This window comes from Pseudonaja textilis, chromosome 3 (genome assembly GCF_049901715.1).
Source record: "Pseudonaja textilis isolate UNSWEBS1 chromosome 3, rPseTex1.2, whole genome shotgun sequence".
Lineage (NCBI taxonomy): Eukaryota > Metazoa > Chordata > Lepidosauria > Squamata > Elapidae > Pseudonaja > Pseudonaja textilis.
Window position 1 is genome coordinate 88,668,174 of NC_141992.1, and position 23,326 is coordinate 88,691,499.

At 41.1% G+C, this 23,326-nt stretch overlaps 1 protein-coding gene across 4 annotated transcripts in view; it reads right to left on the bottom strand.

The window, feature by feature from the left end:
• The window catches only part of CRB1 (crumbs cell polarity complex component 1), a 151,035-nt gene that overhangs the window by 40,135 nt on the left and 87,574 nt on the right, over nucleotides 1-23,326 (bottom strand). For 3 of the 4 annotated variants that reach the window (XM_087930317.1, XM_087930316.1, XM_087930318.1), the window contains exon 3: nucleotides 9,090-10,037. In XM_087930317.1, coding sequence (XP_087786443.1) covers nucleotides 9,090-10,037 — 948 coding nt within the window. Of the gene's footprint in view, nucleotides 1-9,089; nucleotides 10,038-22,435; nucleotides 22,597-23,326 lie in introns of those variants that run through there. The other variant, XM_087930319.1, reaches the window with a different exon arrangement.

A 23,326-nucleotide genomic window follows, 5' to 3' on the forward strand; every position in this document is an offset into this window, starting at 1 on the left:
GTAGTAAAATAAAAATGAGCTTCTGTACCTGATTTTAGAGTAATGACCTGTTGAATTGGTTGGTGTGTAGACTTGCTAAATTTGATTTAAAATACAATGTCTCTTGATTCAACATAAATCTGGCCACGTGGAGCCAACTTTTCGAAACAAGGATGGACTTAGGAGGAGAAGAAGACAATCAGGATGGAATGAGTGGAGTCTGGGACATACTCTTTTTTAATACTCTAAACCTATGTTTCTATTAAATACATGTTTCTAATAATTTATTGATAAAATCAGTCTGATTAGTTAACAAGTTCCCCTGAACATCATAACAGCAAGAACTGTTCTACTAATATATGATATATGTTATAATGCATGGAAGTAGAGGAATGGAAAATCAGATTGGGGTTGATAGAGACAAAATGGATTACATGAAATGGCTGAGTGACAATTGGAATACTGAATAGTCCAGTGGTGGCTAACCTATGACATGCGTGTCACTCGTGACACGCCAAGGCACCTTGACTGACACGCCTGTTGGTGTGGGGAAAACCTGCACATTTAGAGGCTGCCTGTGCTCTGCTCCAATCCCTGCTCCCTGCTTGTTGTGTGTAGGTATGGTGTCACCGCTGACACCATGAACCAGTTTTAACCGCCATAAACTGAGGTTTGTCAGTTTCATTACCTCAGGAACGCTACAGGAGGAAAGGAGATCCATGAGGTTCACAGCCCTGTAAGGTGGCCTTCCGATCCCCACATCCTGCACCTGCAGCCCTGAGACCAGGGAGACGAGTTTCACAGCCCTGTGTGATCACCCCAGCCCAGTCCGTCATAAACCAAATTATTGATATTTCTTGAAGTGATACACGACCCGAGGAAGGCTACACTTTTTCCCGATTTTCGACACACCAAGCTGAAAAGGTTAGCCATCACTGGAATAGTCACTGAGTACTTTTCACTGATAAGCGATGCTAATTTTTTTTTCCTGATTTAGCACTCCTGGTACTTATCAGATATATTTCAATCCAGCTTAAAATGTTCATTAGAAAGGCAACTTTATTGCTATTGGCTCTTGTCAGATTTCCTTGTTTTAATGTGATAGGTAAAATCTGGTCAATGACCAAGAAAAAATGTGTCAGTGATATGAACTGGCAAGTACATTAAACTACTTCAAAACCAATTTTACATGGGAAATCACATCCTTGTTTTTAAATCATCAAGATACTTTGTAACAAATACAGTACCAATATATTGTAGAGCATTTGATGCATTGTATATAGTGGTATTTAAAGAAAGTTTTTTGCAAGATATCATATAATAAGCTTTAATGCCTATGCAACCTAAAGAATGGTGAAACAAGTATTATTTCTGTGTTTTCTAGAAAGATGTTATTTGCTGGACTTCCTAATGAAATATACAGGAAGGCTGGATGAATTTTGTGTAAACTATCTTTTATCAAGTGTGAATGACAGTGATTGTGAAGTTTCGTCAAATACTTTAGCAAGTAAGGTCCAACAAGATTTTTTTTATCAGATGAGGAATAGATAAGAAATAGATAAACATAAGAATATGCTAACAAATTATTTAAAATTGAAAAAAATGGAGTGTTTATGTGCATGCTTATGTTTTTATAGTCCTGACCAAGAGCTGAAATTACTCAGTCAGGTTGGAGAAAAGGAAATGGACTACCCTCAATTGTTGGCCCTACTAAATATCAATCAGTTTGGCACAGTTCATAGCAGAAAAATCAGCTTTGGTGTTCAGTTAAAATAGTTTTTGATCACCAATGAATGTAGTAACTCATTTCATTACAGTTCAACCACCTCATTTCCAGTTAGATATCTCAGTGCCAGCATTCTCCTTTGACTTTCTCAATGATCTTTCTTTGAAACCCAAAGAGGAAAAGGGGAAAATGAGGACTGACCCAAGTGGATGTTCTCCAGCTGAGTGTCCCCAAAATCAGTCTCTAAGATGAAAAGCTGAAACTTGAAATAAAATAAACAGACCATTCCACTCTGTTCACCAATGTAATGGCTTCATACCATTTAACAATTTAATAATACCATTTAATAATTACAGGAGTTAGTACTGTACTTCCCTATAGCCACATATGCTTGATGACCAACCTCAGAATAATGGGAATTTGGTTCAAGCCACAAAGTCCTGAGGGAAATGCAACTATTTTCCAACCAGGTACCTTGAATCCCATTAGAACTGATTTGCTAAGGAAAAGTAGGTTGACAGTTTCACAATGCAGGACAGTCTTGGCCCAGAAGGACTTTTTATTTATATCTATGATTTTGTGACAGAAATAGATATTACAGAGGAATGCCAAAGTCTCTTAATGTCACTCATGGCTGAATCATAGGTTTTGTCCTTCTGTTGTTGGGTCAGAATGAGCATGTGGTCCCATAGGTACACTTCTTCTATTTTAACAACACAACTAGAAATGGATCACTTTGAAAGACCCACAAATGTTTAGTTGGAGCAACAATTGAGGCTAGTCTACTTCTTTCTTTCCTTACTTTTTTCCCTGCCCTATAACTTGGAGTTGCCATAATTCATATACAATTTGATATGACATAGCCCTGGACCTTAGGGACACTTGTCCCATCCCAGTAATGTATCATTCAGAGCAAATTATCCAAATTTTTTTTAAAAAAACATGTGGTTTAGAGAAGGTTGAAGTGTAGTGAGAATTGGATTCCACAAAAAGAAGAAACTAATACCTGAATGAGAGTGAGAATTGTTAAAGTGTTACCCAATTTTGTTGCCCAACTGCAAGAAACACACATTCACTATATTCTCATGGGTATCATTGCTCACAGCTACAAAATATTGAAGGCTAATTAGAACTAAGTTCTGCAACACACACATCTTTCATAGATCAAGGAGCATTAACAGCATTAAGCTATTTAAAATCAAAATCAATCCATAAAAGGAATGCCTCACAAACACCATTCCCAGACTCTTCTTTCATATGCACGGCACCAAAAACAGTGGGGCTGAGATATCCGCAGGCCATTTTTTATTTATTTATGTTTGCCTGCAGCGTTTAGTCTAATGAAAGCTAATGAAAGCGCCTAAGACCCATGAAAACAGGAGAGCAGTCACTGTGAAAGTCCTTTTTGCAACTCTCAAAGGCTACCTAGCTATTTCAGTTTATTTCAGAGGAGCAAGTAAATCCTAGAGCCTGGAGAAAAAAGTTCATTTAAAAACCAAATGTAAACTTATTTTAAATTTGGTAATGAAAGTACCTTCCATTTCTTTCTCTATGTGTTGTTAAACTCACATGCATAAACTTTTTCCCAGATTGAAATGGGTGTTTTTAACTATAAAAGTCTGTGTCCTTTTCCCCCCACCCGGTCAATCTCTTTCTTCCTCTGTTACGGGAAAAGTCATTTTTCTTGCTGAAGGGTGAAAGCTTACAATGCAGCAAAGCCAGCAAGCGACAGGAAGAGCCACCACCTTACAAAGAGAGGAAGCAAGGGGAATCTTCAAATAGGTAGCCAGACACACATGCAGTTTTCAATTACTCTGCTTCAAGAGAAATGTTGAATATGATCTGTAATTTAGCATAAATCTTGGTCAAAATTAACCAATTGAGCCAGTCTGGAGGCTGATCCAAATAAATCAGTGGTTGGGCCTTGCTTGTTCAGGGTACAGTGAAAAGGCTGCTCAGCACTTGTTAACTGCTTGCCAACTTTTCTTGATTAAATTTGAGTCCAAATAATATACTTTCCCACCAGGTTAATAGACTGGGTTGCACCAGAATCACCCTAGCTTCAATTATCTCCCTCTCTTAGTGCCACTTAAAACTGGCCTTCCAACAGAAAAATAATCACAGTAATGGAATACATGTTTTTCCACCCCAGGGATTCTGTCTGTCTGCTTAGGATTAGCCCTTGGCTCCTAATATAAATGTTTGAAATCCAGTAGTTTAGCAAAGATGGAAATCTGTGACCAAATCTCCCTTTCAAGTATTTTGTCCTATTTATGAAAAGTGAACTGGCAGCTCCAACTGCAGTGCGTTAATTGCTATTGAAAGTTGTACTTATTTTATTTGCTTAAAACATTTATATAGCCACCCGTCTTCCAGCCAATTCTGGGCAGCTCCCTATCAAAAATTGCAGTTTAAGCAAGGTCTTCCCATACTGATATCCAGTATTTTCACTCTATCCAAGGAAAAACTAAATCAAGAAATGCAATATTATGATTATGGAGTTTTAGTGTCCCATGCAGTTTGATCCTTAAAGAAAGTCAAAACCAAAGTATTGTAAACAAATGTTGACTTATCTCTTTTCATCAGTAGCTATATCTCACACATTTTTCACAATCATTAGTCTAAAAATTTTAAATTTAAATTTTAAAATAAAAAAAAAATTAATTATAATCTTTTATTCTTCATTTTGTCCTATTTTATCATTGTCATCTGGCCTCTGTTGTGAAATAATAAAATATGAGGTAAAATTGTGAAATAAGATTTGAGATACCTGGGGATTTAAAACATACTTTCAAGAAAAAAGCTTTCTATATTTTTTCTTATTTTTCTAGAAATCAGGATTCTTTTTGAACCAGATTTCAAGATGACTAGGAAAGTATCCCATTAATATTGATTTGAGTGAATAAAAGAATGAGATTGTTTCCTAATTTCCTTTCCTTCTGTGAGCGTATATGTGCATTCTGAAAATGTTGGATGCTGCAAATTGAGAAGAATATTGTGCCCAGAAAGAAAAGACATCTCAAATAGGTTCTAATCATTCACAACAGCTCTACTGGAAGCAAAAACTCCTCTTGGAAGACGGATGGTTTTAATTTTGCTTCATAAAGAAGCAAACATATTTACCAGATGTAGTTCTCTTTTCCAAAGTTGCTTTTCAAACCTTTGGATAAATTACTGCCAAACTTCAAACCTGTCAACTATAATTATGGGCCCTGCAATGTCGTTTTCCAATAGGAACAACTGGGGGTGGATGGGAAATGTAGGTGTGGACCATGAAGAACAGCACAGAAAATATAGTATTTTTAAAATATAGGAATGCATTTTGAGGAGTACGTTTTCCAAATAAAAGTACCTAGCAAACAGTTTTACAGGACAAAAGCTCACATGAATCCCTCTAATTCTATAAAATACTAAATTCAGCACAATTGTGCCATATCTACAAGAAGTGGGGAATTGAAACAAAGCTCTATAATGATATTTGTCGTAGATATTCTAGCTTCCTACTTTTCCTGCCAGCGGTGGGTGAGATATCAGCCCTTTTTTGTAAGAATATTTTAGCTCCACTTTTTGGCATGAATACATTTGAAAGCAAATTCTGGAAGAAGCTCAAACCAAGGCAGATACACATTTGAGAAGAATGCACAGTTGGACATATGTCTGCTAAATATGGATTGCTATGCACTTTATTAGGATTTACTCTCAGGTAAAGAGGCATACATCATGTGTATGTTATAATTTTCTTGTCTGAGTAGCTGCTGTTCCGGACTAGCAGGCTCGAAAGCCTGCAACTCTGATTGTCCCGCGAATAGCAGATCGTGATTGGTCACCGCAGACTGATCTGATTGGCTAGTAAACAGGCTGCCGCGATTGGCCCAGCCAAGCGTGGCAAACTCAAATCGCCTTCATTGGCTGCCTGGCCGCAGCCAGCCCTATCTAAGGGGCTGCTGCGGCCGGGCTATTTCGCTCAGATCTGAAGTCAGTAATAAAGAGCTGTTGTTGCTATCTGAGTCTTGCCTCCGTTCTTGGATCCATCCTCCCATATCGAACAGCTGCTTTTATTTAATTTTGTATCCTTGCCTTTGAATCTGAGAACTACAGAAATTTGGTTGGGAATTAGCTTGTTATCAGTTACTTTGGCTATCATTCGGAGTACCAATATATGTGTCTATGAGAAGTTAAGATTAGGGTACCTCTAGCAGAGGGATTTCATTTATCAGGAATATACAGCAGTTTGGAGTTAAAAGCAAAAAAGTACTTTGGACGTATGGCACTTATCTGCAACCAGAGATGGTCCTGCCTGCTTTGGTACATTCCCTACTCTGGAAACCATCTCTGGATCCAGCAGCATTGGATAATGTTTGACCTGTATCCAACCTTGTCTTTTTGGAGTTAAATTACAACCCTGTATGGTTCTGGAAAGTTATCTGGATCCTTTCCAGTTCATCTTTAGATTTGGGTAAACTATCATCATGACACTGATGGGTGGGTGATGTCTGGTCATCTTTTGTGCCAATGGTCATTCATGCATCAGACAACTCGATATAAAACTATTCTTGAAGACCACTCAGAAGCTAAAGCTGATCCCAAATGCAGTCGAGTGAGAATCATTTATGGATTTTTCTTAGGTCATTCATGTAACACCATTATTACTGCAATTTACACTGGTTGGGGGTTTGCTTCTAGATGCACTTCAAGATGTTGATTGTCACTTTAGGATCTGGATCAGAGGTGGGTATTCAGCAAGTTCTGACCAGTTCTGGAGAACCAGTAGCCGAAATTTTGAGTAGTTCGGAGAACCGGCAAATACCACTTCTGACGGGAGATTTTACAGTAACCTTCCCCTGCCATGCCCACCAAGCCACGCCCACAGAACCAGTAATAAAAAAAATTGAATCCCACCACTGATCTAGATGCTTATAAGACTATGCTTCTTTGATTATTTCTTCTTCTCTGGTAAAATCTGTCAAGATTGGCTGCATCCTAGGCCTCTTGGTATGTCAGTTTCATCTGGCAAAGCTACATAAATAGGCCTTTTTTTGTGGAAACACATGCTCACAGTAACATTATTCTCCCTGAAATCTACATAGTTCTAACTCTTCTGTGTTTTTGTAGACCAGGGGTGTCCAACCTTTCACCTTCCCTGGGCCACATTAGAAGATGAAAATTTGGTTTGGGCCGCACATAAAATAAAATAACAGTAACAATACCTGATCATCCAAAAAAACCATAGAAAACATAGTTAACATATTAAATTTATTTGGAAATGAAGTTAGTGAGATGTTTTTATTATTAATTATTTATTAAAAATTATTTATTTTTTATCACAGTTTTTTTATCACGGTTTTTTTATCATGGTTTATTTTCCGGCCAAATTTTGCGTGGGGGGGGGAGAAAGCTCGCCCGCCTCGCGCCTACCTCTCCTCCTGCAAATGGCCCGGCTGGATGAGGCAGGACTGGAAGGCAGAAGCAGCAGCAGCGGCGGGGGCAGAAGCAGCGGTGGGGGCAGAAGCAGCAGTGGTGGCGGGGGCAGAAGCGGAGGCAGCGGGGGCAGAAGTGGCGGGGGCAGAAGCGGCGGCGATGGCGGTGGTGGCAACAGCAGGAGGTGGCGCTCTGACAGCGCCTGCTTTTTCTGTTGCTCCTTGGCCTGGCGCTCGCCTCGCCCTGCCTCGCGCCTGCTTCTCCTCCTCCTCCTCACTGGCTCTGGCACAAAGGTTGGGGTGGGCACTAGGCCGCATTACAAGGTGACCTGGGCCGCATGCAGCCCTTGGGCCGCAGGTTGGACAAGCCTGTTGTAGACTGTTGAAAAACTGACTTTTCCAAATAGGTAAGGAATTTGGGGGGGAGGGGGGTGCTTTTGAAGGATGTCTGTATAATTTTGTCATGCAGTTTTCAGATATGAGCTTTAATAAATTATACAATTTTGGCTATTGTTGGTTTTTCTTTTGACTTCTTGCTTTACTTTAGTTGTTAATTAAAGTAAATTAACTGCTGTCTAGGGTTGCAGCTGGTGATTGAGGAGGCCTGCAGAACCAATAAATAAATAAATCAAGTAATTTAACCAACAGCATCTTTCTTCAAGATTGTATAGCACTTATGGAGGGTAGTTGCTGAAGAAGACATAGTTGCTTTATTGAGTTGCAGACAGCTTCTGATTCCTCCAGAATTTTTTAAAAATGTGATTCTGCAGTGTCCCTTTCATGGGACTAGTCTGCCCCATTTGTTCCAGCAAAAAAAGGCTTATTTCAGATCCCATCTGCCAAAGAATTTTGGCTGGTGTGGTCCAAGCGAATAAATTTTTCTGCCCTGGGCCTCTTCTTCTAGACTATTTTCCCCTAGAGGTGAGGCCCATCCCCACAGGTATGGTCTTCTAGAAGAGCCTGAAAATTTGTCTCTGCTGCTTGGCCTGAAGCCAATAGGGATATACTATGTTGAAGGTGGCTGACGGGGAAGATGTACATCCTCAGGCTGCCCATCATCTTGGTTTTTAGGTTTTTCTATTTAACTCTCCTAATTTTAATTGCCTTGTATTATTATTATTATTATTATTATTATTATTATTATTATTATTATTATTTTCGATTATATTGTAAGCTGCCCAGAGACATTGTAATCAATGAAATGGGCACAATAAAAAAAATAATAAAAATTAATACATAAAGTTAAAGGTATTCCACAGAATAAAAAGTGACGATGACTTCTTAGGAAAGCTTCTTCAGTGAGAACATATTTGAACCAAGTATGCATGTACATCTGAGACAGCAGATTTCATGTCTTTGAGAAAATCTGAGGTATATGGGTCTCATGCCAATTTTGGGTAGCCTTTCTCAGTTACACAACAAATTTGACTCAGTATATTAGGTTACAGATGTAAAAAAAATCCACAAAGTAGTAAAACAGTAGTTTTCCATTTCTATTCATATCATAGACAAATATCCTGAATTGATTGTGTCTAATTGCTGGTGAATTCAAGGTAGATGTATTCATATGGCCAAGATAGATGTAAAAGAGAGGAAGGATATTAATTTGTATTAATATAACCCATGCCTGTATTACTCTGTGGGTTATATTAACACAAATATAGTGGAAATTCCATGCTACCATCCCTTTAGCTAAGGCATTTTCACTTACCATGTTACTCTGCAAGTCTCTCTATAGAAGGCTTACAACATAGGTTGGCAAACTTTCTCAGGCTATGGAAATTATTAGTTTAAAACACAATTCCCAGAACCCCTGATCTTTTCTGGTAGAAATGTTGACTGTTCAAATTGGGTCCAGGAGATCCCTTAGTTGGACCTAGATTTCTACAGAACATACAAAAAAATCCTGGCTGATAATACAATTTCAATTATAATGAAAAATCATAGTTTTGAGATAATGTACTTACCTGTAGTACAGTTTGGTCCAGCATAAGGCCGGTAGCAATCACATTGATAGTTCAGCCATAAGTTGTTGCAACGGCCCTTATTTTGACAAGGTTGGTACTCACACCAATCTTTTTTAACACAACCTGATTTGATGTTTAAAAATGTATCCGATGATAAGTTCTCTGGGATAATAATGCTGAAATCCACTTCTACATCCTGAAGGCAGCCTACAAATGAAGGTGCAGAATGTGTATTGTCGATATTTAGTAGAGAGCCATTGTTCCCTACCGGCAAGCCACCCAAAAATACATTTTGAAAAGCAATCACTGCCTCCCTGCTATCTACTATGGCAGCAGTCTGACTAAGACATGATTCTGTGCAAGAGCTCTTGTGTAACTTCAGTGTTACTGCTCTGGCTATGATAACTTCCACTGAATGCCATTCACCATCATTGACGTTATAGGCTATATGTAAAAAGGCCTTCAGTTGATTGTTGACTTGCATGGATAAGTATAAACAGCCACTCTGAAGCTCCAGCTTCACGAATGTGTCTTTGTCCCCTCGGTAAAATATCAAAGTTGTTGGCTGAACAGTCAAAAAACTAAGGTTTATGTTATAAAAATAGTCCTTGGAGGAGGCTGCAACACTGTTTACCTGAAGATACCCATTTCCCTGAAAAGACAACATTGTGGTGGTTTCACAGTGTACTCCTGTGTAGCCAGCTGAACATATGCAGTTAAATCTATGTTGTCCATTTCTTAAATGAGGAATGCATAATCCCCCATTCTGACATGTATGTTGAACACAGCCGAAGAGGATTTCTGTACAGTTCTGACCACCATAAAATATCCCATCTTTCTCTCCAGTGAGACAATGGCAGGTATAACTCCCAAAAGAATTTTCACAGCTCCCTCCATTCTGACAAGGGCTCATGTGACATTCATTGATGTCATCTTCACAGTGAATGCCTGCAAAAAGAACAAAAAGGAATTGGTTTGTTTATTTGACATATTCAGTTTCTTGGCATAAATATCTTCAAATTACAAAGCAATGTAATATATATCAATAATTTCATTATTCTGTGTATGATGAAAATGACACTTGAGGGCAAAATGTTAAAAGAAAAGAAACCTAGTGCTTTATCCTCAGCTGGAGCTTTAAGAAGAAAAGTGATCCCTTAGCTTTGTTTCTGCTTGCTGCTTGCTGCTAACCCTTGGCTTTGTCTGAAGTCATTAATACCAGTGTCTAAGAAACTGCAGCAATATAGAATAATTGCCTTTTGATTTTGAGCTCTTCTTTGATAATGGAATAGCTACATCCTCAAACTTAGGAAGGCAGAAAATGAGTAATGGAGGCTTTATCTCAACCAGTGTAATTATTGGTTCCCATACTCCTCCAGTTTTGTTCAGCTTTTGATCTTTTGCATATAACACTTAGTCATAATCCAGCTCTCTATGACTTCAGGCCCAACTGCAATATATACAAAAGGATAGAAGGGACTAAAGACATTGGAGGGGAAAAGGTGGAGGCCATTGTGGAGACATCCAGTCTATTTAAATGGAAACAAAAAGCATTGCTGTCCAGTTCAGATTACATTAAATATGATATTTCACATTGACGAGGAGGATTCAGGTAGATCATCCTAGAAAGAATCAGGAATTATTTAGTAATCTTACACAGGGGGGATCCAACTTTAAGGGAAGAGTCAGAATCTGTAGTTAGTGGCTCAGATGGATGAAAAAGAGATGCCATGGTTTTGTTTAGCACCAATACAGGAAACAATAGAGGGGCTGGATCTCCCATCCAACAGTTATGACTTCTTAAAGGCATGGAGACATCTTGGGAGCTTTAAGATGCAATGAGAATAAAAGAAAGGGGTCCCTCACTTTTCCATTCTAGGAATGTTCTCCATGACAGCCAGCTGCTGTTTTCAAAGACCTTTGCCCCTCTGTGTAATTAACTGCTCTTTAGCCAGCACTAAATCTATTCTTCTTAATCTGTACTAAATTCCATCCTAGAGTTCATGAGTTTAACACAACTACCAGAATTTCTGTCTTGTATGCTGACTCTTGCTTTCTTTCCTTTCAATATAACAGAGGTTTACATTAAGATCGCTCTTGTTTTCTGGTATCTTTTTTAACTGCAGATGCTGAGATTAGTGCTGTATCTTTTCTTGCAGGATAAACTAAATTCATGACTCTCAAATGACTCTCTCTCCACCTGTAGTTAGCCATGCATGTGCTAAACCATGGGTGACAAATTTGGGCATCACGTTATATTTTTTCCCTTCATGGAGCTAGGGTGGGCATGCCCTGTGCATGATGCATTTGGCCCATGGGCCACCAGCTTGGCACCCCTGTGCTAAATAAATACTTCACCATCCAGCCATCTGCTTAAAGGACAACCTGTAAGCAAGTTGACAGTGATATGCTACAGTCAGGGACTTGATGTCAATGCAAAACCAGCCATACAAAGTGACTTACAAATAAGTAGTTTCAGTTCACCTGGTCATGTCTATATTGGCGGTTTAATGCTCCCCACCTGCTCACATTCTGTAAAATTATCTTAAGATTCATATAAGTTAGTGGGGATCTCTGCCTCTAGTAAAGTAAACTCATTCAAGGACTGTTTTATCAATTTTCTTGCATCTGGCCTATAAGAAGCTGCACGAAAGAGCCAAGAAGTATCTCTGTGTTAGGAAGGAAACATTATTTATCCATTTTATATTCATTTTTCTGGGTGAAAATGACTTCCTCGCAAGACAGCAATGAAGGAAGCTGCATATTATTTGGTGTGTTTGAAAATATGTCTGATAGAAAACAGTTCCAGGAACTTATTTGTAGAGTCAGTACATTTCCTTGCCACCTTTTAAATTAAGTGACACGCTTCTCAATTATGAGAAGTAATCAAACATGCTAATGCAGTAAAATATATTTGCTAAGACAGAGTTAATATATGAAGAATCAGTAAGGTTTGTTTATTTCTTTTAAACAGCCTGCCCATAAGAAAACATTTAAAAAAGCAGAACAAAACAAAAACCTTCTACTATCCCGGAACACAATAAGCACTTTATTGCCTCTGAGACAAATGAAGAAAATGTAAGAATATATGTATTGGCTCTGAATGAGTCTCACTTGGATCTTCAACATTCATATTCTGGCATACAATGAAGGAAAACTTATAGGAACCAATCCCACTTAATACCATTTGATACACCCCAGTATAGTCCCTCTATAGAATAATGCTTTATAGGCAGTCCTTAGTTTATGACCACAAATGAAACCAGAATTTTCATTGCTCAGCAAGATGGTTCGAGTCATGGTTATTATTAAGGAAAATACTGCAGTTGTTAGGTAAATCATACAGCCATTAAGTGAATCCAGCTTTCCCTTATTGACGTTGCTGGAAGCCTGCTAGAAAGATTGCAAATAGTGATCACGTGACCCTGGCATGCTGCTGCAACCATTGTAAATGTGAACTGGCTGCCAAGCATCTGAATTTTGATTACATGACTCTGGGGATGTGCAAAGGTTTTTTTTAAAAAATTAATTTATAATATGAAATACAAAAGAAAATAATAGGAAAACAAGGGAAAGAGAAGGAAAGGGAAATGTGTAGGGAAAGGGGAAAAAAGAAAGAAAAGGCATGGATTTCTGATTCCCTTTGGTTCAGTAGAATAAGACAATAGCATCAAACCTCAACTTTTTACTTTTCCATAATAGTATAAACCCGCCATTCCTCTAACAAGAAACCTATCTAATCAGTAAAACCCAAAATCAAAGTTGTGGATGTGCCATGGTTGTAAGTCACTGTTTTCAGTACTCTTGTAACTTCAAAAGGTCACTAAATGAATGGTTGCAAACTGAGGACTACCTGAATGCCTTTGCTTTTGAATGTAAGGAAAGGTTGCAGTTCAGAGGTAGTATTCAGCAGGTTCTAATCAATTCTGGAGAAGCAGAAATTTTGAGTAGTTCGGAATACCACCTCTGACTGGCCCCACCCCCATCTATTTTCTGCCTCCTGAGTCCCAGCTGATCAGCTGGGTCTTCTTTTGTTTCCCTTCTTTTTGTTTCCAGGAGAACAGAACTGGAAATCAAGTTAGTGGGGTGGGGAGGGAATGGGGATTTTGCAGTATCCTTCCCCTGCTGTGTCCATCAAGCCACGCCTACCAAGCCACACCCACAGAACTGGTAGTAAAATTTTTTGAACCCCACCACTGTTGCAGTTCAGTGGCAGACTGCATAATTAATATACAGATGTTCCCAAGTTCCAGCTCAAGCATTTTCAAGCATCAAACATCTGTCTGAAACCTGGGGAGCCACTTGAAGTCACTATAGAAATAATGAGTGTTATGTCCTGAGGACTCAAGGAGTTCTCACTCAGGTCCACTCACTTTATGTGGGCGTTATTCCCCCATTCCCATTGGTTGGTTCTCCCCAGCAGCCAGCTATAAAAGCAGGCTGCGGGGTCCAACCGTTCGCTGATTGTTGCGAGCCAGTTCCAGGCTTGGCTAGCACGGTCAGCCCTTTATTGTAAAATAAAGTATTGTTGCACTCATGCTCTGGTTCAGCCTCTCATTGCTCAAACTTAACACTGGCGACGAGGATGGGATGGCTACCAGAAGCACCATGCAACCGCTGAGTCACTAGCCACCGATCCGCAGCCCAGAGAGAGCGATCGGCTGGCGATAAGGGAAACGCTGATCCGCAGCCAGAGAGAGCGGTCAGCCAACAAAACAAGCGATCAAAAAGAGCAAACGCTGATCCGCAGCCAGAGAAAGCGGTCTGGTTCAAAAGTTAGAAGCGTCTGTAGCCGCTTGTTAGCCCCGCTGCAGGGAAAGTGAAGCGCTGCGAGCCGCAGCCGCTCTGTATTTGGCGCGAAATTCAAACGGGTGTCATTTGAATTTCGAGCCAGTATGAGACACAGCACAGCGCTGTAGGAAGTCACTAACGCCCATTTTGGCGCGAATCGAGACACCTCCAACGGCTAACAGCCAACGTGGTAACCCAGAGAGAGAAAGAGAGGGTAGCAAAAAAACCTCTCCAGAGCTGATATCACTAGTAACCCACGAGCGCCCGTTGTCCCAGAGAGATTTTTTCCGCAGGTAGCCCAGCCGTTCCAGCACCATGAGTTCCAACCCAGTATTCCCGGCGTTCAAACCAGACGAAGAGAAGTGGGAATCGTATAAGAACCGCTTCAATCATTACATCGATGCGGTCGGCCTGGCGGATGCGGGAGAGCATCGGAAAAAATCCTATTTCCTAATCTACTGTGGAGCCACCGTTTATGATACCGCCGCAGCACTCGTGGCGCCGAGAGAGTTGAAAAACGTTCCGTGGTCCGAGTTGCTTGAGATCCTCACTAACCACTATGCTCCCAGGCCTTCACAAATCGCCAGGAGGTTCACGTTCCGTATGAGGAAGCAATCGAGTAAGGAGACCATCAATCAATATATGGCCGCCCTCAGAACAGCAGCCCTGCACTGCGGGTTTGGAACATACCTGGAGGACATGCTCCTCGATCAATTAGTTTGTGGGGTCAAGGATCTCAACCTACAGAGGCGCCTGCTAGCAAAAAAAGACCTCAACCTCGCACAAGCGGTCGAGGAGGCCCTAGCAGCCGAGCTAGCAACGAACTCAGCCACCGAAATTCAGGGCCCAAGTGCCAAGCTGGCATCGTTCCCAGTCCACTCCGAAGAGGTGGAAGGGGAGGAAACCCACAACGATGAAAACGACGTCCACCGCCTCGCCAACGACAGACGGTCGCAGGTAGGGGCCAAACAAGAAAACACCGGTCCACCCAAGCACATCACACTGTGCCTAGCCTGTGGGGGATCGCATCAAAGGGCCACCTGCAAATTTAAAGGAGCCACCTGCAACAACTGCCATAAGAGGGGGCACATCGCGAGAGTCTGCCAAGCCCCCCAAAGCGCTGCACACAGACCTCCGTCCTCGCACTCGGGACCACAGAGGCAAGTATTAAACTGTCGCACGCACCGCCTCGCCAGACGTACTTGCCACACTGTTAGTAAAATTTCTCTCTCCGTTTCCCTAGAAGGTAAACCGTGCCACATGGAGGTTGACACAGGGTCAGCGCTCTCAATAATCTCGTGGAACACCCTCAAGAGACTCCACCCCAGCCTATCTACTACCCGGCTTCAGAGATGCCAGTTCGGTCTGAAGGACTACCAGGGGAAGGCCATTCCCGTGATCGGCAGAGGCAAGTTCTTTGTCAGTTTTAGAGCTTTTAAAGGCCACCTACCTCTAGTGGTAGTTAACGGCAATCTACCCACCTTATTGGGGCTCGATTGGTTTCCCCACCTCGGCCTAGGGCTAACAGGAGTCCATGCTGTCTCAACCTCAGACACTGACTCCTTATTCGCTGACTACGCAGATGTGTTCAGCGAGGAGCTGGGGTGTTATAATGGAACCCCCATCTCATTCACCGTTGACCCCCAGGCAGTCCCAATCAGATTAAAACCACGTAGAGTTCCATTTGCTATTCGACCAAAACTAGACGCTGAATTGGATAAACTACTAAAACAAGGGGTCATTGAGCCAACAGATTTCGCCAAGTGGGAGACGCCCATTGTCACACCCCTTAAAAAAGATGGTAGCCTGAGAATTTGCTCGGACTACAAGACAACAATCAATAAATATTTACAAGTTAGCGCCTACCCTGTGCCCGTCATTCAGCACTTATTGCACACATTCGAACCGGGCAGTATTTTTGCTAAATTGGACATGTCTCAAGCATATCAGCAGTTCCCTGTTGATAACCAAACAGCGGAACTTCAGACCATCGTCACTCACAGGGGTGCCTTCCGATGCAAGCGTCTCCAATTTGGCGTAAGTGTTGCCCGGGTATTTTTCAATCCCTCATGGAGCGGATTTTACAGGGCCTCCCTGGTGTAGTACCATACTTCGACAACATCTTGGTCTCAGCCAGGGACAGACCCCAACTCTTCCAGAGAGTGCGAGCAGTGTTAGAGAGGTTCAGACAGCATGGCCTCAAGTTAAAAAAAAAAAAAATGCGCCATTGCCACTAGACAGGTGGACTTTCTGGGTTATAAAATTGACGCCTCTGGCATTCACCCCCTGGAGTCCAAGGTTAGGGCAATCCACGAAGCTCCCACACCAACCTCCAAAACGGAGCTACAAGCTTTCTTGGGGCTGCTGAACTTTTATGCATCCTTCTTGCCCCATAAAGCCTCAGTAGCCGAACCCCTACACAGATTGCTAGACAAAAAGTCACCGTGGCACTGGGGGCACAAAGAAGACCAGGCGTTTAACGCCGTCAAATCACTACTTACGTCAGAGGCAGTGCTCATCCAATTCGACCCCAACCTTCCTTTAGTACTGGCAGCAGACGCATCCCTTTTGGAATTGGGGCGGTCCTTAGTCACAGACTCCCCAATGGCGCCGAGGCCCCCATCGCCTTTTTCTCCAGGACGCTCTCGGCCACGGAGCGAAATTACAGCCAGATAGACAAGGAAGCCCTAGCAGCTGTTGCGGCTGTGAAAAAGTTTCACGAATTCCTTTTTGGCCATTTCTTCGAACTGGTCACCGACCATAAGCCCCTCCTGGGCCTACTGGCCGGTGACAAACAGACCCCTCAAGTCCTTTCCCCTAGGATGACAAGGTGGACACTTTTCCTAGCGGCCTACTCATACAAACTTATTCACCGCCCGGGCAAAACTCTATCCCACGCCGACGCTCTCAGTCGCTGCCCCTTACCCGCTCCGGCTGAAGACCCAGCTCCTGTCAACGCCATTTTCGAGATCACCCAGTTGGACCTGCCCATCACCGCCCTTGACATCGCCGCTAAAACCAAAGCAGACCAAACGCTCGCCCAGGTGCTCGACTGGGTGAGGAGGGGGTGGCCGGGAGACAACGTTGATAACAAATTCACACCCTTTAAGACTCGCATGCAGGAGCTGTCCAGTTTGCAGGGTTGTCTACTGTGGGGCACTCGAGTGGTCATTCCGACCTCGCTGCGTACCCGAGTCCTGGAGGCGTTGCACGAGGGACACCCCAGCATCGTGAGAATGAAGGCATTAGCACGCAGCTACGTATGGTGGCCGGGTCTAGACGAGGACATTGTCAATTGGGTAAGTTCCTGCAGCATTTGCCAGGAATCCCGTCCTGCTCCCCCCATTGCCACCCCTACCAGATGGGAGAGCGCCAGCGCCCCTTGGTCTAGAATCCATATCGATATGGCCGGCCCCATGCATGGAAAGATGTTCCTAGTGGTCGTGGACGCTTATTCCAAATGGATAGACGTGGCACAGCTATCCACGACCACCACACTAGCAATCACCAATGTGTTAACGCGCCTGTTCGTTACACATGGACTACCCGACTCCATGGTCTCCGATAATGGCCCACAGTTCGCATCAGTAGAATTCAGCCGTTTTGCAGCCAACCTGGGCATTCGCCACATTTTCACAGCCCCATTTCACCCTGCCAGTAATGGGTTGGCTGAAAGGGCCGTCAGGACCACCAAAGAGGCCCTCGCTAGGTTTGGCAGAGATGACTGGCACCACAAACTCTCACGGTTCCTGATGAGCCAGCACTCAACCCCCTGTGCAGTCACCAATAAGTCCCCAGCGGAACTTCTGATGGGCCGGCGCCTGAGGACTGTATTGGACAGACTGCACCCACAATACTGCCCTGACTCTCCCCTCGCTTCTACTTCGGGGGTTAGACATTTTATGTTACAGGAGCCGATATTCGCAAGGAATTTCGCTGGGGACCCACTTTGGATTCCAGGCAAGGTCATCGCCGTCACCGGGCCGAGATCGTATAGGGTCAGGCTGGAGGATGGTCGCGTCTGGAGGAGACACATAGACCAGCTTAGAAGGCGCCTCAGCACCCTTGCCAACAAGAATCCAGAGTCTCCAGTCGAAGGGGAACCGCCTCATCCGCCGCCCAGCCACATCGCACCCAGCGACCAGTCTGCACCAGCGGTCGTTCCGGTCAGCCCAAACTCGGACAACAGCGCCCAGAGAGTTGACCAGCCTGATCCAACCCACGAGAGCTCGACCCCAGTAACCAGCCCGGTGGTTTCCGAGGATGCCCAGTCCAGAGAGAGTGTTGGCGACACTATGCCGGTTCAACCGTCACAGACTGATACCGAACAGACAGACAATGTTCCCGAGTTGCGCCGTTCTGGGCGCCAACACAACCCCCCCATCTACCTCAAGGACTATGCATGTTCGCATCTGGGGGGAAGGGGTGTTATGTCCTGAGGACTCAAGGAGTTCTCACTCAGGTCCACTCACTTTATGTGGGCGTTATTCCCCCATTCCCATTGGTTGGTTCTCCCCAGCAGCCAGCTATAAAAGCAGGCTGCGGGGTCCAACCGTTCGCTGATTGCTGCGAGCCAGTTCCAGGCTTGGCTAGCACGGTCAGCCCTTTATTGTAAAATAAAGTATTGTTGCACTCATGCTCTGGTTCAGCCTCTCATTGCTCAAACTTAACAATGAGCTCAGGTGGTCTGATTTGCTGTGAAGCTACTCAGATTCCAGCTCAGATTTATCTGCTCAGGAGAAAAACACTGAAATTCTAAAATAAGCATGTTTATGATATACCCTACCAGGGATTAGAAGCTAAGCAAAATTAGACATGGTTTGAACTTGAATGGAGAAACACCAGACACCCAGAAAGCATCTGAAAAGAAGACAGTGGTGGTGAGGGTACGTATTGTTTCTTAGGAAATGACATAGATATGACTATGTAGTCACCAGGAGAATATTTTTTTACAGTATTATATGCATGCATACATACATATACAGACATGATGAGGACGGATGTATGAGTATTTGCAAATTAAATGAACAAACACTTTAAACTCAACGGGGCTCACAATAGCCATGAATATCCCAAATTTACAGAATTTTGAGGCACTGTGATAAGAAAATTGTTAATAGTTACAAAAACATCTATGTTTTTCATATTGAATGCCAAAATGATCTCTGCTGTTCTTTTTTTTTTTAATTTGCAGGGGAGAGATGCAGTCGAACAGTTATATTAAAAGCCTAGTTTTTTTCCAGTCTGTTTTATATATAACTGGTTTACATTCCGCTGTTGAAAATAGAGTACTAAAAGAACCAGACATTTGGCAATTTAATCTATAGTCTAGAGCAACTTAGAAATAAAGCAGCAGGATACAGTTGAGGTAAGGAAAAACACCAAGAGAGGGCAGGACATAAAATGGGACTTTATCGTTACAAGATAACTCTCTTCTTTCTACTATCTATCTTGTCTAATCATCAGAACAAACCACAATAGGCATTACTGGTCTTTTCCCCATAGTTCTCCAGATAGTATCTTCCACTTTTTGTATGTAGATGCCCCGATGTTGTGTACAGAGAGAAGAAAGGAAGGTAGAGAAAAAGGGAGGCAGGGAAAGAAGATTTACTGAGGTTGCCTCCTCTTCCATGTTGAATTTAAAGTTTTGGAATTGGAGAAAATGGTGCCAACTCTAGCTTTAGACAGTTCCCTGCCTGTTCGTGCATTAGTTCCGCAATTCGCAATCCTAACATTATTTGAAATTCTTCCTTTTTTGATTTCTTTTTGTAGAGAACAGCCTTGAAGGATAGGAAGTAGAACTGTTACCAAGGCAATGGTCAGGTAAGAGGAGCTTAAGCCTGGGCCAAGGAAACAACTTGAGAAACCTTCTCAGGCAAGCTCTTCCATAGTTCCCATGAAGATAAATGAAGGAAGCAGTGAGGGAACCACATTCAGATTTGCAAAATTTTGCTGCTATGGCTGATATAATAAAAGTAGCCTTGACCTATTGACATCAATGTCTTAGCTTGGTTTACTTTGTAGGACTAAGACTCTTTTTGTGTTTCAATTTTTTTATTGAGTTATAAAGTATTATAAAATACAAAATAAAGAGAAAAGCAATGCAGGGGGAAGGGGAAAGAGAAGTGAAGAAAGGTAAGAAGCATTGACTTTCGATTCTCTCTGTTACAGTAAAATAAGGCATTAACATCAAATCACAGCTTTTTGCTTTTCCATAATAGTATGAACAAGTCATTTCTATAAAGATCTAACAGCAAAACCCAAAGTCAGAGTTTCATTCTTTTCCACATCAAGCACGAAGTTCAGAAGCAGTCTTCATGTGGAAACAAAAATACTTTTGTTCTTTTCTTTAATCAAAGTGATCAAATTTGCCATTTCAGCCAACTCCATCAACTTCTGCAACCATTCGTCCATCGTAGGCATCGAAGTGTTCTTCCATCTTGTATTGCATACAATAGTCTTGCAGCTGTCAACATATATAGTAACAAAGTTCCAAATTTTTTCTCCAGTTCTTTTTCCATTAAGCCCAAAAGGAAAAGTTCTGGTTTTATTTTTATCTCCATTTTCAAAATGTTCTGTATTAAAATATGAATCATACTCCAGTTTTTTTTTTTTTTTGCTTTATCACATGTCCATCATGGATGATAAACAGTCCCAACATTCATTTGACATACCTTTATACATCTTAGATAACTTACCTGGTGTTAAATACCAACAATACATCATCTTATAGAAATTTTCTTTTAGATTATAATTTAATGTAAAATTTAAACCCTTTGTCCACATATTTTGTTCAAGCATCACATTATAGCCAAAATTCCTTGCCTATTAAATCATACAATGTTTTACATGTTCACTTTCCAAGTTCAATTTCAATAACATTTTATAGATCTTAGCAATGATACATTCATCATTGCCACATTGTCAACCCTGAAACTGATCTGGTCTAAGCCATCTTGGAGCCTCAGAGCTACCACAATGGAGTTGAGGGAGAGGGGGATTAGAGATAGCTGGGGCTATGTAGTCAAAATAAAATACTTTCCCCTGGGAACTATGGACGTTCTCACACCTGGCCGGAGTAAGGAGGAATGATGTCATCAGACCTGTGGAGGCTACCTGATTGGGCCATGTGACTGATTGTTTGGGGTTGAGGGAAAAACTTTTGCTTTTAATTAGGTGAAAACCAAGGGGCCTCTCAGAGTTGGTTTTCACCAGATATGCGCCAATGTGATATTTCCAATAAAGCTATTCTTTGAGGAATTCACTGCCTTGGAGCTTTTGCTTGCAATGGATCTATTACTTGGAACCCTGACATTAAACCAACTCTAGATGAATTTCCAATTCATTTTTAACAAAGTCAAATCCATAACATTTTTTATCCAATTTAAACCTTTTTTTCAGTTTTTTGATAGGTAAACCAATGGCAAACATAACCTTCTGATTCAAGTTCTTCCTTCGTCTGACTCTTTAAGGTATAACAGAGAAATAATAAATGGACCATTGGATATCACTCTCCATAGTTTGTGAAATGGGAATCTGAATATTACAAAACCCCACAATAGTCAAACTGATATATTTTATATGCTAATAAGAACATCTGCAGCTCATTTGAATATTTGCTACTGAGACACCTAGTTGGTCTAAAAACTTGAAGAATACATGACAAGTTAATTTTTACTTCTTTTTAATTGTCTGTATTTTATTAATTTATTAAATAATATATTTCTACATAAAATTAAGGAAGATAGTGGCAATGATTTACTAGGAAGGGACATAGAAAATATGTTACTAATTAATAAAAAACATGTATTACATTTTTGGTTCATGGGTTTCATTTTAAGTCTGCAAACTAATGTTTAACTTGAAAAACAAATGTATACGTCTACTTTCATGAATACTTCTGCAAACTCTACTTGTATATGTGGATAATAATTCTTATTGCTTTACTGGAAGAAAAGGCCACTGTCATTATGTTAAAAGGATTAAGAAACATTTATAGAACCACTGAATGTAATACAATCAAATTGTGAGACTCATAAATTAGTTCCATAGAAAGGCTTCCATGGAAAGTTATTAAAAATTACATTTTGAAGACATTCATTGTTTTCAGCCATAATCCCAAAGCCCTGCATGTTCTTACATAAAAAACAACCAAAGAAAAAAACCAAATCTACCTTTATATAAAATTTCTGATTTAATGTAGTTTAGGTATTTCATTCTTTCTGTAGCATTCTGTAGTTCTCATATTCTACACTAATGATTTTTTTCAAATGATTTGACTCATATCCTATTTTTATTCTATTTACAAATAAATTTTTCTTTTGATAATTTATTTAGATGTTTAATTTCATGATATCTTAGCTAACCCAAGTACATTCCACATAACCGGTTCCTTCAAGTTCACTTGCATACTAATTGTTAAGTTTCAGAAAAATAATATTAGCATTATTTTTCCATAGTTTTTCAAAATATATTCCGTTGCATTAGAAGCAAACTGAAATTCAAATTGTAAATTTCAGATTACACTGAGTTAGAATGAAAAGGAAAAAAAATACCTGTGATCATTGCCATGAAAAGACCCCAAATCTGTACCTTAACTCCAATCATTTTCCCCCAAAGTAGATGTGATTCCTCTATTAGCAATTTCCATGGGACATGCATTAATCCATTTCAAAATGAGGACTCGGAGGGTCTGTAAATATGCTTGTTGTGCCGGTGCAGATTGACACCGGCACAACACAGATTGAATTCAGCCAGATAAGCAAGCTTAACATAAATCTTATTATGGTGCTTATGCAATGGTTGTGTGTTATATGTTTGGGTGCGATTCCAAGCATACCTGGATGTTAATTTTGGACGTAATTTAGCAGTGATGTACTTTTCTGGCAGGTTTGTCAATAGCTAAGACATATAAGGTTTTTCCAATGCATTGTCAATGCATTCTATCACTAGTCAAATATAGTGCTGCTACCTGCTGAAGCTACCTGAACATACAAAGAAAATGTGATGGAACACCTCTGGCCTGGAAAAGACTGACTTGTTGTATAGGACAGATACTACATAGAAATTTGTTTAGGAGTTAATAAGAGAGATCTTTTCTGAGTAGTTTTTCAAGCTGAGTGACTGCAGTGGTTCTGATGTCAAAGAAATTAGATTGCAAAATGATGATGTGATACAGTGGTTCTCAACCTGTTCTTCATCACATTTAAATACATTTATATATTTTGTGGCCATGGACTCCCAAGACTTAGCTGAAGATTTAAATCATAACATTTTCTTCAAGCCTTCATGGAGCCCCTGTGAAAACCTTGCATCCCCACCAGGAGTCTGTGGACCATAGGTTGAGAAGCTCTAATGTAACAGTTTCATTAGCGGAGGAGGATTATGCACAGAATTCTGTTGAAATTGCAAAGTAAGATAATCGTGGTAATATAAGTCATTTCCGT